At 32.8% G+C, this 16,472-nt stretch overlaps 1 protein-coding gene across 3 annotated transcripts in view; it reads right to left on the reverse strand.

Moving 5' to 3' along the window:
- UHRF2 (ubiquitin like with PHD and ring finger domains 2) overlaps positions 1 to 16,472 on the reverse strand; it is a 152,509-nt gene that overhangs the window by 86,753 nt on the left and 49,284 nt on the right. For all 3 annotated transcript variants that reach the window (XM_031961956.1, XM_031961949.1, XM_031961946.1), the window contains one exon: positions 8,792 to 9,042. In XM_031961956.1, coding sequence (XP_031817816.1) covers positions 8,792 to 9,042 — 251 coding nt within the window. The remainder of the gene's footprint in view (positions 1 to 8,791; positions 9,043 to 16,472) is intronic.

The following is a 16,472-nucleotide window of genomic DNA, read 5'->3' on the forward strand; positions in this document are numbered from 1 at the left end:
ACCTAACTACACCATGTTTGCTAATTTTTAACATAGCACTTATGTGTCAGACACTGCGCTAAACACTTTACAATTGTCTCATTTTATCCTCACACCACAACCCTGGGAGATAGGTGCTATTATTATCCCCATTTTACACATGAAGAAACTGAGGCAGAGGAAAAGTCATTTGCTCAGGTTCACACAGATAAGTGTCTGATTCTGATTTGAATCCATGTCTTCCTGACTCCAGGTACAGTACTTTATCCCAACTAGAGCAATATTTAATAAAAATGTTATTTATATCATATATAAGCATTTAACATTTTGATATGTACACGGTTTTCCATTCCAATGGACTGTAAGATCCTTGACAGCAAAGAAAGTTTGTTGTTGTGGGGTTTTTTTGTCTGTCCCCAACATCTAGGGCAATGCCCAACACAGAAAGCCAATTAATAAATATTTATTGACGGATGAGTTGTTCTCTGTCTTTTTTCCTTTTCCCTGCTGCCTATATGTGGATATACTTCAAGGTTTCATCTTTGGGCCACTGTTCTTCCTTCTCTACCTCCTCTTTCTCTGAGACCTCATCCATTCACCTGGCTTCAAGAAAGTACCTCAAATCTGATACTACTAGTCCATTAAACTGAATAATTTACTGAATACTTTCGCTTAAACATGTTAAGATTTATGTGATAACAGCACTCAACAGTAATTTAATATTCCTTCCCATGTAGTTTCCCTTCCTTAATTTCAGATACCAATAATTACTTATTCATCTAAGTTTGGGGGGAAAATGAAGATATATTTATTTTATTTATTCTCACTGTCCTCAACCATCAAGTCCTGGTGATTTTTCAATACAAGGTATTCATCTGTTCTTTTCTTGTTAGTACACAAATTTAAATTCAGATCACAATACAAGCTTGAAATATTAGAAGAGCTTCTTTAATTTCTCTCCCTAACTCAAGTATCCCCTATAATCTATTTTAATCCATAGATGAATTCCTTAAATTATCATTAAATGTTCTACAAAAAAATCCTATCTTTTATCTCCTACTTTCCTCCACAAACCCTGCTTCATATAGATTGGTATATTCAGACATGCCTTTAATGTTCCTCCTATTTTGTCCATGTCATTCTATCTGTATTTTTTTATACTTTTCTCCAATTACCTCCATTCAACTTGACCTTCAAAACCTAGATTAAGTACTACCTCTGAAGTTTCAGTCTCTGAATAATAATAATACTGCCACACTGTATCTGGCACATAGAAAGCATTTCATAAAGATGTTTTAATTGGCTGCTATATTCAGATATAAACTATTTAACTTTAGGGTTCTTTTTTCCCCATTTTAAACTTTTTTTACACTGTCCTTCCCCAAGCAGTATCTTATACATATCAGGAAGTAATTGAATTCATCTGTTGATACAGTCACTCCAATTATGGCAATAAAGTAAAAATCCTTAAAAACGTGTTCACTATTAAATAAAATTAATTAAAATATTGTGATTAATATGAGATGTCTATAAATAGATCAAAACATTTTTGATCATATTTTCTTGAGTATTAGAAAATTTTAAGTCTAACATAGTAATGTAAGCTTCTCTCAAAGATGTATATTTATTATATTAAATGGTAATACCTTCAAAAGATATACTTGTAATGGATTCTTTTCTGTTACATTTACTAGATCAAAACTCTTGAACTAGACAATGTGTAAAGATGATTTTGTCCAACTTTCTGATTTTACAGCTTAGAAAATTGAGACCCAAAGACTTGTAAAGATTTGGTTGTTGATATAGTAACCTGGTATAGATAAGATTTAAAACCAGTTCTTATGATTCCAAATTTGGCTCTCTTTCCTCATATTTGGAGGAAAGGATCATGTGTAGTATCATACTTGCTTATCAGACAGTAGACCTTTGCTTTTTATCCAGTTAAGACGGCCCTCAACAGGGAGTCATTAACCACTAGCCTTTATTTGCTATTCCTCTGGTCATTTCTGAATGCTTCTCTCCTGGAAGCAAATACAGATTCACAAGATCATTCCCTAAGTATATGAAATAGTTTAATTCCCAGAGCATGCAGTCATATATTCTATGGTAAGATTTTTCTACCTGTTAATTATCAAAAACTTAATTTTTGTGTGCTGTGTTTATGTCACATCCTTCTACTCTCTATCCTCACACAGGCTAGCATTTTTCTTTTTCCCCCATGACTAAAACATATATTGGTGCCAAATCATTAAAGATCTCTAATACTAAGCTTAAAAGTTTTATCTTAATTTGAACAACAGGAAATCAATAAAAGATCAAAATAGACTGTTGAGATTAGTCTATAGTGCAGAGGAAGTAGAGAGTGTATGTGAGGTCAATTCTGTAAGAAGGATCCAAAGTTAATAAGAACCTATTCCAAACAGTTTTATAATTGGTACCCTCTCCTTCAGTCACTATCACCTCGATTCTCCATGTTAATCTTAAAATATTGCTTTGTTCAAATTAGTACCTTAAGCAAAAAAAGAACTTAAACAACTGAGGATGAGTGACTGGAAGGTAAAAATTAACAGAAAAGGAAGGACTGATTTGAGCTATTACATGAGTTAAAACTTCAGATAGGCAGAGTAATGGCACAGTAATCATATAAAGCTACATAGTAGGCATCTGGAGGTTGGAGACTAGGTTGAAAGAAAACAGACTCTAGACTGAACCATTCATCCACTGAAGGGATACAAGACCCAAGAATGAATGAGGTCATCTACAACCCAGCTTCTTAAATTGTGATTCTCAACTCATATGGTGTTTTGTAACTGAATGTGGGATTTGCAAAATTATGATTTATTATCAGTAAATGTTTAATTTGTGTATCTATTTTGTAAACCTGTAGATCCAGGGTAAATGTGGATTTTTAAAAGGTTAAGAAGCCCTGATTTAAAGAAGTGGAGGAGGCTAAAAGGCAATGCAACTCTGAGAAATACCCTATTTAGATGACAGGAGAAGGAGAAACCAATAACAGAACATAAAGGAAAGTTGGAGAGCTCTAAGTTAGAAGATATTGCAATGTCAAAGTCTAGGCAAGATAATTTCAAAGGTCTAGTGATTAAGTACTCGTTAAAAAATAAATTTGTCAGACAAAGAATACAAAAGTTTTTAAAATCTATCTTAAAGAAATTATTATAAATTGATCATCTCCTCTTGATAATGTAATATAAATTATTCAGCTATTTTTGATAGACAATTTTCTCTTAAGACTTAATCCTACAAAGTTCAAATCATATAGTGATAGCATCACTGATGTTTCTTTTGAAGTTTTCTCTTTTTTAATGAAAGCTATGATTAAAAATAATCACCACAAAAGAACATCATACTAATTAAAAATTAAACAGACATGAAAAAACTATAAACATACTTGCCAAATGTCTCCTTGGGAAATCAGGATAATATAATATGTTTCTACATTAGGTAATTCTCAAACCCATTCAGCTTTAGAAACCAAAACATGACAATCATTTTACATCATGGGTCTCTCCAAGTAGTCAAATCCATTTCATGTCTCCACTCTACCACAGATGGTTAGAGGATATGCTTAGAAGGACAAAGTTTGCCTAGAATCTAACGTTAAGGCTTCTTACCATTCACTGATGTGAAATTATTTCCATGATTAAATCTTTACAAATCTGGGGATATCCTTAATTCACAATTATGCTAAAAAAAAAAAAACTAAAGTGAAGTTCATATGATTTAGAATTGAAAGTAGATTTAGAGATTATCTAATCTAATCTCCTCTTTTAAAAGACACTGAAGTGCCACCAAACCCAAATGAACTACCCAAGGATATGGAATTACTCAACAGGAGACAAGATTTAGAAACAATATCTTCAAACATAAAATCCTCTGAATTTATTATTATAGGATTCTGCATATTCATTGTCAGCCACTACTATTCCCTCTCCAATTCAATTAAACAGATATTAAGAGCCATTTATTATGCACAAGGTACCATGGAGGCTGTTAGGGATACAAAAATAGAAATAGCCTCTGCCCTCTAGGACTTTACTGTGGAGACACAACAGGTACAAAGAGAAACAAGTATAAAGTATTGAGGAAGAAGACAGCACTAATAATGATGATTGCTCATCATTTCTTACAGCACAACAATATTCATCACAATCATATACAAACAACTTGTTCATTCCCCAATAGATAGACATCCCTTCTCTTTCCAGTTCTCACCACCACTAAAAGAGTGGCTAAAAATATTTTTGTACATATAGGCAGTTTCTTTTCCTTTTTAAAAAAATCTCTTTGGAATACAGACCTAGTGGTGGTATTGCTTAGTCAAAGAATATGCACAATTTTATAGCTCTTGTGGCATAGTTCCACCAAATTGGTCTACAGAATGGCTGAATCAATATACAACTTCACCAACAGTGCATTAGTGTTTTAATTTCCCCACCTCCCTTTCAATGTGTTACTTTTCTTGTTATGTTAGACAATCTGATAGGTGTGGAGTCATAGCTCAGATTTCTCCAATCAATAGTGATTTAGAGCATTTCCATATTACTGAAGCCAACAGTTCTAAAAAAGATTAGTTTTGAAATATTTATCATTCTTTATGGACCATAGAAATTGCATCTTTCCTTATGCTCCCATTTAAAAAAGGTCTGACCTGTATGGATTTTGGAAATTGTCATTTCTCTGACTTTTACATAGCCGTTTTAAAGGTCTATATTTTATCAAGTTTCTTTTAAAAGGCAATGGAATTAATGATCTAACATATACTTGAGAATTGTGATTTCAAGAAAACCTTACATTTAAGACCTTACTAGATTTGGAACTACATCCAAAGGATTATAAAACTGTGCCTACCCTTTGATTCATTAATACTACCAAAGAATACTATTCCAGAGAAATCAAAGAAAAGGAAAAAGTAATCTATATAGTACAATATAGCGTATGTATACTATTATATATATATGTGTAAGTGTATACACACATACACACACATATGGTAGCTCCTTTTTTTGTTATGATAGAATTGGAAATTGAGTGAAAGTTCATTTATTGGGAAATGGCTGAACAAGTTAGTATATGATTGTGATGGAACATTAATGTGTTTTTAAAAATGATGAGCAGAATGATTTCACAAAAACCTGGTAAAACTTACATAAACTGATACAAAGTGAAGTGAGCAGAACCAGAACACTGTACACAATAATAGCAATATTATATGATGATATACTGTGAAAAACTTAGCTATTCTAACAAATTGATCTAAGAGACAATTGATCTAAGAGACAAGAGACAATGATGCAAGTTGCAGTTCATTTTCAGAGAAAGAATGAAGCACACTTAAAAAATTTTTATTTTTCTTGTTCTTTTTTTTGTGTTTTCTTTTGCAACATGATTAATATGGAAACATTTTTGCATGACTGTATATATATATATATATATAACCTATATAAAAATAGTTACCTTTTCTCCTTTCTTTTTTTTTTTAATTGAGTCAATTAAGGTTAAGTGACTTGCTCAGGGTCACACAGCTAGGGAGTGTTAAGTGTCTGAGACCAGATTTGAACTCAGGTCCTTTTGACTTCAGAGCTGGTGCTCTATCTGCTGTACCACCTAGCTGCCTCCTGCTTGCCTTTTCAAAAAAGGGGAAAGGGGGAGGAAAGAGGGAGAGTATTGAGCTAAAATTTTTTAAAAATCAATGTCAAACATTTTTACATGTATTTAGGAAATATTTAATGAAATAAAAATATATTATGGGAAAAAAAGATCTAACTAGAGGTACCAGATTGGTTTAGGACACTGTTTCTCCAATATCCATTCTAAATAGCTGGAGAAAGTTTATTAACTTTTTTCAGACAAACAGAACAATGTGAAGGTACTGAGTTCTATTGTTTGAGCCTGGGAATGAAGAATTAATACATTCCTGAGGGCTCTTAACTCCTCTTGGTCTTGCTTCTGTAAACTGCCCAATCTCTATCACTAGCTCCAATATTCTTCTATAGTTATCCTAGGTAGAAAATTTGTATTTATAGGATCACAGATTTAGAATTAGAAGGAAACTTTAGAGAAGCCTTCTGTAATATCTTTCTAACTTATGATTTCCCTCAAATTCTTTCTATATAGTGCAGTTAATTAAATCACTCTCCAGGCTGAAAATCTCTAGTAGCTCTCTACTACCCACAAATTTAAAAGGTTAGATTTCTTAAACTGGTAATCAAAGACCCAACAAAATAATACCAACCTATTTTTACAATCTTATGTTGATTTACTGCCCTCATACTTGAGCCAAACTGAATTTTTATTTCAACTTTAATTTGCTTGGATCATCATTATGAACAATGATTACTATGGCTACAATAAAGTAAAACAGTACAAAGTAAAATGACAGCCAGAGATCCAACTGAACTTTGTTTTCCAACTCTAACATATTTAAGGACAAACTATTTAAGTAATACTGTGTAGGAAAGCTGCCTTTGTAATATTACACAGAAACTGTAAACTCACAGGACAGAGGCTGCCTTACTTAATCTTTCTATTTCCCCAGGGTTTCACACTCTACTGTGTATAATGATGCAGATATATTCACAAATATTCAGTGAATATTTGTTAAACCAATAAAAAAAGAACCAATTGACAAGAATCAGACACTGAATTAAGGGCTGGGAAAACTAATACAAAAATTAAATAGTCCTTTTTCTTTTGGAGTTTATATTTTAATAAAAATGAACAATGGTTCTGGGAATCTTCAAATTACTTAGGGTTACATATTCCTACAATTAATAACCCCAAATTGTTGTTTCCCTGCTTGGTAATTCTGTGGTTCCTTCCAGGTGATTATCCTGCCAGATGAGTTTGACAGTATGGTCTGATCTCTCAATTACATTATTAGAGACAGAGTTCAAGCTGTTCATTATGAAAGAATAAAAGTGATATTTTTATCAATTCTATGCAAAAATTATAATTTATTCATTAGGTAACCAGTACCAATATATCTTTGAAAGAGCTCTGATAGAAACATAAGTTTAAAACTATCCTAGATCACATGATCTTAGGCAAGCAAAAGAAATTTTTCCATAAGACTTCACATTTATAAATATCAGAAAGTTTCATTGAAGTTAGAAGAAATGAGAGATATTTCAAAAATAGTTTAACTAAAACAAAAGCTACAGAAGACTCTGAGAAACAAAAGACCAACTAAAAGTAATCAATTAGCAAAATCTTTACATGAATAAAGCAGAATGCTAAGAAATCAAGACCACTTTTCTTTAAGTTTATGTTTTCAAGTGCATATGAATGTTCATGAATGACAAGAGTATTCCACAGTTAAGCATGGTTATTAAAAAAAAAATGATAGCTATCTTGTGCTTGAAAGAGTCCTGACTTGGGAGTTCAGAAGAGGCCTGAGTTTGAATTCTGTAACAATATTTACTGGCTATGTTAATCCTGTCAAACAATAACTCTGAACTTCAATTTTCTTATCTACAAAACGAGGGCAATATTTGTATTGCTAAACTTACTCGGTTATTTCTAGAAAAAAAACTGTAAACCTTAACACACTATAAAATTAAACTGTTCACAAGTAAATTTTAATTTTACTTGTGTCTAAAACAAACTGAATAAGGGGTAGGTAAATCACAGTGCTCAGTTCCCAAAGCTTTCCACTCTCCTTAACTTCTTTACTGCCAGTCCTTTTAGCAGTCTCAACTTTCAACTATTCTTATTAAGCCCTTCTGTCCATTCCAACCAAGATCACAGCCACTTATGCTGGCCTGTTATAATGGTGAACTTCATGATGATTCAAAACAATCAAAAGTAGAGCTCATAATAGCAAGCATGATAAGAATCAAACAGCACAGGACAAGGGGAAGAGGAACAACTTAAAACAACAGTTAGGAAAAGCATAACCTGGAAATATCTATTTCTGAATCCTATTAAGTTAACTTGGAAATCTGAATTGATGGGCACAAATTTGCAATAGGTTATTTTCTGAGAGGAAACTCCCTAATGTATGTTTTTTTGTATTTTTTATTCTTTTATAAGACAAAAATATGTTATTTTAAACAAAATATGTTCAAAAATGATTTTGATTTTTTTTTTTGGTCACTTAGTTCTAACAGAAAAATTTAAGGCTTCTCCTATTTTATCGCTGGGAATATGTTTGTACCAATGGCTTATCTTTAGTAGTGTTTTAAAATACAAAAGCATATTTTTTTGGGGGGGTGTCAAAATATAAGCATTATTCAATTCTACTTAGAAAAATTCATAACTAGGAGGATGATTTCTATCTCAAACACAATGTGCTAATTCAATAACAATACTAAAAATAATGATTCTTACTTTACTTGTAGTATATGACTATTATCTTATAAATTTGGGTCACATCATGCCATTCAATATTTTTAAGAGTTCTAAATTGCATGGTTTTCTATTATGACATTTGCCAGTGGACAATATATAATTTTGCTATAGGATTAAGAAACTACAGAAATATTGTTTTATACTTTTATCTCAAATTTCAAAGCAGAAGAAGAGGGGAATTGATCATATATGAAAACCACCTATAAGTAAAGAATGATTCAATATTGAGACTATCTTTAGGCAATCATTAATATTCATTAACTCAAATTTTTCTTTTTAAAAAAATTACAAATTAGTTTTAAAAAACATGATTTCTTGAATATAATTTTGAATTCTAACACTGATCCTTTCATGTTAAGATTCCTTTGTCTTCTTCAGACTTTTGGCTTCCACAAACCAAAGCAAATATGAATAAGGTCTTCATAATAGCACGACCACTTACTCATCATACTTGATATAATAAACAACATCTTCACTGTTCACAGAATGAGAGTGAGATGTGGAAGGTGCACTATCCAACTTATTTGTGTTGCCTCTGGAATGATCGTGATTTAAATTTCCATTAGTCCTTTTGCCACTCTTTGCTTTAGCTTTGCCACTTTTAAGTTGTTTTCTTGCTGGGGACACACTCTTTATATTAGCTTCAAACCAAGAGCCAAGGGAATCATCTCGAGCATCCACCAATTCATTTATCTGAAAAACAAATTTTAAAAAAGTATTCATGAACATTTTAAATGATAACGTGCTTGTAGAACTAGAGTAAGTTAACATACTTAACTATATTTTCCAAAGAACTTTGGACAATAAGAAGTAATTGTATAACATTCTATGTTATTAAAATAAATTAAGGAAAAATTTCACTTTTATTTTTCCAAAGAATGTAATTAATTTTCAAAGAATCAGAAAAACTGAGAAATATATTAATAAAATGGCTTAGAAATTTAGTTTTTAACTCATATTCTCAAGATTTGCTAAGTTTCCCTAACCATTCTATAAAATGAGAAAAATATCCGATATTCCCAGATAATCCATCATAACTCAGTATTGTGACATATCTTGAAGATATGATCATATCATAAAAGAGAGGAATAAGAAACAATAGCTTCTCTTTATAAAAGAAATAACAAAAAAGCATTAAGTAGCTGGGTATTAAAATAATGCTAGACAAAAGTTTTCTTCCTAAGAAATCATAACATCTTAGAGAAATAAAATGACATATGAATAACTGGAATTACACAGTTGGATTCCTAACTAAAATAAGAAAAACGGATTTTGAGGCCATATACTGATTTAATGAAATCCCACAGTATTATTAATAAAAATTGACAATATAGAATTGATCATATTACACAACGAAATTCTTTCAATAGAACAAAATTACATTAGGTAATGTATGTAAGATGTTGTCTTCATGATAAATAAATATATAAATGTCAAGCCATATGTGGATGACTAGAAGGATGGTGGAGTAGGGGAATGCTTGGAGGATAGAGAATCATTTCAGTTTTGAACATGTTGATTTTTAAGATACCCACAGTAGGACATCTAGGTGGAGATGGAAGGAGGCTGGAGCTGGATAAGTAAATCTTAGAATCATTGGATAAAAATAATTGAATCCATGGGAACTAGTAGGAACACCAATGAAATCATGTAGAGAAAAAAGAGAAGAAAGCCCAAGATAGAGCTCTGTGAGTTATCTTTGATTAGAAGGCATGACCCAGACAAAAATCCAGTGAAGAAAAACTGACAGCAGTCAGATAGGAAGATAAGCAGGATTACTTCCAGTAGAAGGTGAGATTTTAGCTGCTATTTGAGGGAAACCATAAGGTAAAGATAAGAAAGAATTCTATGCATGAAGAATAGTTCCTGAATGCTCAGAATCAGAGATGGCCTTAGGGATTGCACTGGAAAACAGACTGGGAAAGTGGGGATGGGGTGGAACAACCACTTTTCCTTTCTAAGGATCCTGGCTTGTTATAATGCTGGATTGGAGAAGATCAAAACATTTGTAGCTACTGCCTTCATTTATTGGTTCAATGTGATCCTAGATTTAAGCTCAAAACCTTAATCTCTAACTTTCCTGCCTATTCATTAAGAATTTCACACTTATTGAATAGAAACAACATTCTTATCATTGGAGAAATGTTATGAGATAAGATTAAATATTTAATATGTTACTTAGAGAAGATATATAATTTGATTTCAATCATATACATTAATGATGAATAAGTTTTAATTTATTTTGCTCACTTACCTGGGATCACATAGTTAAATAAGAGTGGATTTGATCTCACAGCCTATTGACTCCAGGCTTCTAAGAGAGTTGGACTCAAAGCCAGCTTTATGCAATTTATCTTACCTTTTCCTGGTACTATAACATTAAAGAAAGTCACTCATTCTACTATTCTCTATGTGAAGCTGATAATTACCAATGGTTTTATTAGGGCTAATCTACAATCCTTATCACCCTCCCTTCTACTTGCCCTATACTTTACACTCCACCACATATTCTGGGATCCAGAGACACTGAACTCCATCTTTCAGCTCTGGACATTTTCACTAGCCTTCTCCCATGCCTGGAAGGTTCTCCCTTCTCAGCTTTGTCTCCTGGCTCCCTTCAAGTCCCAGCTAAAACCCATCTTCTTCTGTAAGTCTTTACTAATCTCTCTTAATTCTAACGCATTTTTCTATTGGTTATTTCTAATGCATCCTTTTTATAGCTTGTTTATACTCGGTTAATTATATGTTGTCTCCCTCATTAAACTGTGAGCTCTTTGAGAGCACAGAATGTCTTTGTAACCACAGCCTTTAGCAATGTCTGGTATACAGCAGACATTTATTGAATGTTTGCCGACTTCCTAGATCATAAGAATAGTTTCATCACATTGTCTGGAGGACTAACCCAGTCAATAGTACTTCTAGAACACAACAGAGTTGTGTTTCAGGGGTTTCTGCTGGATCTTAGGTTCCAGTGCTGACTCAAAATACAGAGATTCTACTATATCAATCCATTTAGTATTGTCTTACTTTGCCATTATCCCTGTTCTCATGAAGGGGAAGAGAAAACAAATACTTATTAAATACAAATGTGCCAGGCATTGTGCTAATTATTTTTACAAATACAGACCTTGATGAAATTATTTGCTCTAGACCTATGATTTTTATAGATGTATTGATTTCCAAATATGGAAATTCCCTCCACCTATACAAACTGGCAACTCCTCTGTTGCTTAGTTTTTGAATGTTAGTTTAGGTACTGAAGCCCATGATTACACTAAGTTGTTATATTTCAGAGGGAGAACTGGAACTTAGCATTTCTGACTTTAAGACTTGCCCTCTATATATCAGTCTTTAAGTATAAAATATTTTTAAAAATATCGATGAGTAATCTAGAGATGTGGTTCTCCCTCTAGTAATTCAAAATGCATCACATGAACCTCATTTTGTGCAAATATTATTGACGTGCTCCCCCAAATCCGACAGATAAGATCTATTCAAACTTCCTTTTGATATCCTGAGGTTTTATAATATATATATATTTCCACATGCCACATTGTTGTTACTTTTGACATTAGAAACCTGAAGAAGTTAAGATGCCAACCCAGTGAATATTAAGGTCAACCAAAGAAAACAATCATATCTACTTAAAATACTTGCCCTGATCACACAGGATGTCCAGTACAATCTAGATGGAAGAACTTACAAAGATGGTTTTATCTTCCAAATGCATGCTTGAAAATTACAAATGACATTGTGCTGAATGTATCAAGTTACTTAATATTGTTCTATCCCTAAAAGTTTTTAAAAACAAATTTCAACATTGCATATTCCAAACTCAGCTGACATGTTGGTTAGCTTTGCTGAACTGCTTTGATGATGATAATAATAATAATAATAGCTAGTATTTATGTGTTACTTATGATCGGCCAGACATTGTTAAACAGCTTACAATTATTTCACTTGATTCTCAAAACAACCATGGGAAGTTAAGTGCTATTATTATCTTCATTTTGCAGATAAGGAAATAGCTAATAGTTAAGTGACTTGTCCAGGGTCACATAGCTAAAAAGTATCTAAGGTCACATTTGAATTCCTGTCTTCCCTGCTTCAGGTCTAGTACTGCATTTACTTTGCCACATAAGAGTTCACTGGGTAAGGGAGGGACATATTCAGAAACAAAAGATACCAATAAAAGAAGTTTCAAGAAAGCTAGGTTATTCCAGGCATGTGTTCCAGCTGAAATACATATGTAAATACTTATTCCCTTTCCCCCATCTATCTTGGATCATCATTCATCTAATGCCCCCTAATTGTAGGTACGAAGTCTGGATCTTGGACTTTTTCCTCTTTTTTCTATGTTTTTCTTTGATAACCTCATTGGTTTCCATGAGTTTATTTATGATCTCTATGCACTTACAGAGTGAGATAACCAAACCTTTCAAGCTTCATTCTTACTGCCAGCAGCCTTTAGAACATTCCAAAAAGGATTTTCTATAGGGCTTCAAAGTCAGTTTGTCCAAAACTGACATCAGGCTCACGACTTTAGTCTCAACTCTGCATTCTCTTTTGCCTCACATATCCAATTAGATGCCAAATCTCCTTTCTATCTCCACAGCATTTCACATTCATTCCTTTCCTTGTATTCAATACAACCACTACCCCAGGCCTTTGTCATATGGCTTCTGTATCTCAAGTTTCTTCATATAATTCACTGCTATACCACACAGCTGCCGAGTGATTTTCCTAAAAATTCCCTATTATCAGAATCTCCCCTGGCCTCAGCTTAATCAGGATTTTGGACGACACGACTTTTATGGTCCTTTTTACCAGCTCTAAATCTATTCTGACTCTAAATAAGTATAGAACCCAATAGTGGTCCCAGAGAATAGATAATAAAACATACAAACCTTTTCTAGGAAAAGGATTAAGGGTACAGAATGATGCATACAGCATCATAAAGGGTCCCTGTACTAGATATTTTTGCTCAACTGACTCTGATGAAAAATGACACCAATAAAATATCTTTTTAAAAGAAGAAATAGGGGCAGCTAAGTAATGCAGTGGATAGATTACCAGCCCTGAAATCAGGAAGACTTAAGTTCAAACCCATCCTCAGACACTTAATACTTCCTAGCTGTGAGACTTGGGCAAGTCACTTAATTCTAAATGTCTCTCAGGAGGAGGAGGAAGACAATGAGGAAAAGAAAGAAAAACTTGTTCCCAAGAGAATAGAGCATAACCAACCACACACAGAGAAAAGCGATTTTTAAAAAACTATAACCTTTTATAATAATAATAAAATACTTGATTTCCCTCATTTGTAAAATGAGGTTAAACAGAAGATTTCTAAAGTTCCATCTAGTTGGAATTCTAAAATCCTAATCTATCATATAGTGCCAAACCATTCAAAGTGAAAATTTTTTTCAAAAATAAATATGAATGTGCTAAGCAATATCTAAAGTAGGGGTTCTCCCTGGAAGTCCATGCACTTAGTTTCAAAAAAGAATTCAGATAGCTATTTCAAAATTATTCGTTTCCTTTGGAACTCCATGTATTTTATACATTTAAAATCATTCTGAAAAGAAATTCACAAGCTTCACCAGATGGCCAAAAGGGTGATGTCACCAAAAAGGTTAAGAATACAATATCAAGATAAATTGATGAACACGACATTAGGACAGCCTAAACTTTAGCCTTGAGATCTGGACTTCAGCAAAGCACTGACAATTTCATGGACTCTATGTAAGAGACAGATAACTGTGGGATAGAATCAAGAAAAGGTTAGAATATAGTTGGACTACTCTGAAAGCGTTCTCTCACTCCTACAGCATGACAAAAATTGTATTAACTATTTTGGCCACATTACTGATCAGTCATTAGAAATTGAGGTTTGCTCACACCCCCTAGACCTTTTCAGAACTGCCATCTAACTCTGCCTCTCAGATCTTACATTTGTCAAGCGAACATATACTTAAGTGGGAAGCTACAATTTACCTTTTTCAGTTTCATTAGGGAAAAGTGTTTTGATTTAGTAATTAAGAAACTACTGATAATCTTGGACAGTAGCTCCAATTGAATGATAAAATCAATTCAGATGAGTTTAGAAATGGATGGAGAGAGGAAATTGAGATTCTATATTATAGAAAACTTAGTTTTTTTTCAAGGATTAAAGGCAGGAAAAAAGAGGTAGGAAGGACAACTAGCAGGATGGTGAGATCATTTTTCTTCTTTTTTTTTTTTCTTTAAAGAATAGAGGAGGCATAAGAAAGTTTGTAGGCAGCAGAGAAGCAGCTAGAAACAGATACTCTCTGTATCTCAAAGTCTCTCTTTGAAAAATGGTGAGAGCAGGGATGACAGAGGGGGGGATTTGTTCAAGAAAACTGAATATAATGAAATTAAGGGAAAATAGAAATGTAGAGGAGTTCACCTTGGTAAAAAAAAATGGGGGGAGGTCACTTTTTCATGCTTTCAGTTGAAGAAGGAAATGGGGAAAGACATCTAGGTAATGTGAGAAGAAGAAAAGGGGAAGAAGAGGTAGACACTGAAAAAATGAGTTTTACTACTGGCTCTTTTAGTTCTAAGGTGTTTCAGCTTCTATTCTTCTTTGTGGCTATTTTGTGTAATCTAACTTGGAACATAAAAATAGATAATATTTCTTTCCGATTCTTTTTAGTCTACATCTTAAAAAATTTTACAAGGTACCTGGTCAAATATATTTTCACCAGTCTTTGTAAGATATACTCCATTTCTGACCAGGAATTTTTCATCCCAAGGATACTATGAAATGCGATCCAAAATTCCAAATCATATTCTTAAGACTGCTACCACCTTCTTAGCCAGCTATTGACCTCAAAATTCACTTTTCTTTTCTCAATGAGGAAAATTCAACCTATACTCTTATGGTCTTAAGACGCATTAATAATTGCCAATACTTTTTAAGGTTCCTTCTGGAAGTGTCACCTATATCCATGTGCATCTCTAAGTTCGCAGGTTTTAGTTCTTTAGAAATCATGGTAGGACATATTAATATTATAGATTTGGAAGTTGGAAAGGTTCTCATAGGCTATTAGTTCAATGCCTCACATTTTGTAGATAAGGAACCAAAGTGAAGAAAATTTACATAATTAAAAAATAATAAAGCTCTTAAGTGATTCATTATGATAACATTTGAATTCAGATATTCTTGACTCCAAGTCCAACATTCTACCCCTTTAAGTAATGTTATGTTTCAGAGGCAGTTAAGTGGCACAATGGATAAAATGCTAGACTTGAAGACAACAAGACATGTTCAAATCCAGCCCTGGACACAAACTAGCTTTTTAACACTGGACAAATCATTTAAACTCTGCCCAGTTATCTCATCTGCAAAATGGGAGTGATAATAATATCTATCTCCCAGGGTTGTTGTAAGGACAAAGCAAGATATGTGTGCAGTGCTTTACCAACTTTAAGTGTTATATAAATGCTAGCTATTACTGTGTCTTAGATACCTGCCACAAGAAATCAACAAACCCCTATCATTATCAGGTCAAAAATTAGCTGCCTTGGGATCCCTAAGAAGAGAATCAGGATCTACCAACAATCAAGCTTTTCTTCCTTCGACTCTTGTTGGGTGATGTCACCTGATAGTTTATGATCAATTCAGTGAGAACCAAATCTTCCTATTTTGAACTGCAAATGAATGTAACAGGCATAGCTAAAGATAGTCATCTGTATGATCATACACATGTCCAACATGCTGAAATTGGAATGAGGGAAGATTTGTTATTTTGCAAACCTACTGATAATCAAACCAAAAAAAAAAAAAACCATTCAACTTTCAATATAAAGGAGAGGTTTTAAAAATGAAAATTATATAAGGGACTCATCAGATTTTAATGGCAGTACAATATGCAAGAGCATGGTATTACATCTAAATGGTTTATTTTTTTTTTACTAGAAAGAAAAACTAGTTAGCATTTTAGTGTGTAATAAATGAAAAAGTTCTAGCTTTAAAAAAACTAATTCTGATGCTTAGCTTTCTTTTCAATATTCCTAAATAATAATAATAATAATAATTAAAAGGGCATTAAAACTATCAGTAGGAGCTACTAGTTCTATAGTGTTTTATCTCCTAAAAAGTA

Source organism: Sarcophilus harrisii, chromosome 1 (genome assembly GCF_902635505.1).
Source record: "Sarcophilus harrisii chromosome 1, mSarHar1.11, whole genome shotgun sequence".
In the NCBI taxonomy this organism is placed as follows: Eukaryota; Metazoa; Chordata; class Mammalia; order Dasyuromorphia; family Dasyuridae; genus Sarcophilus; species Sarcophilus harrisii.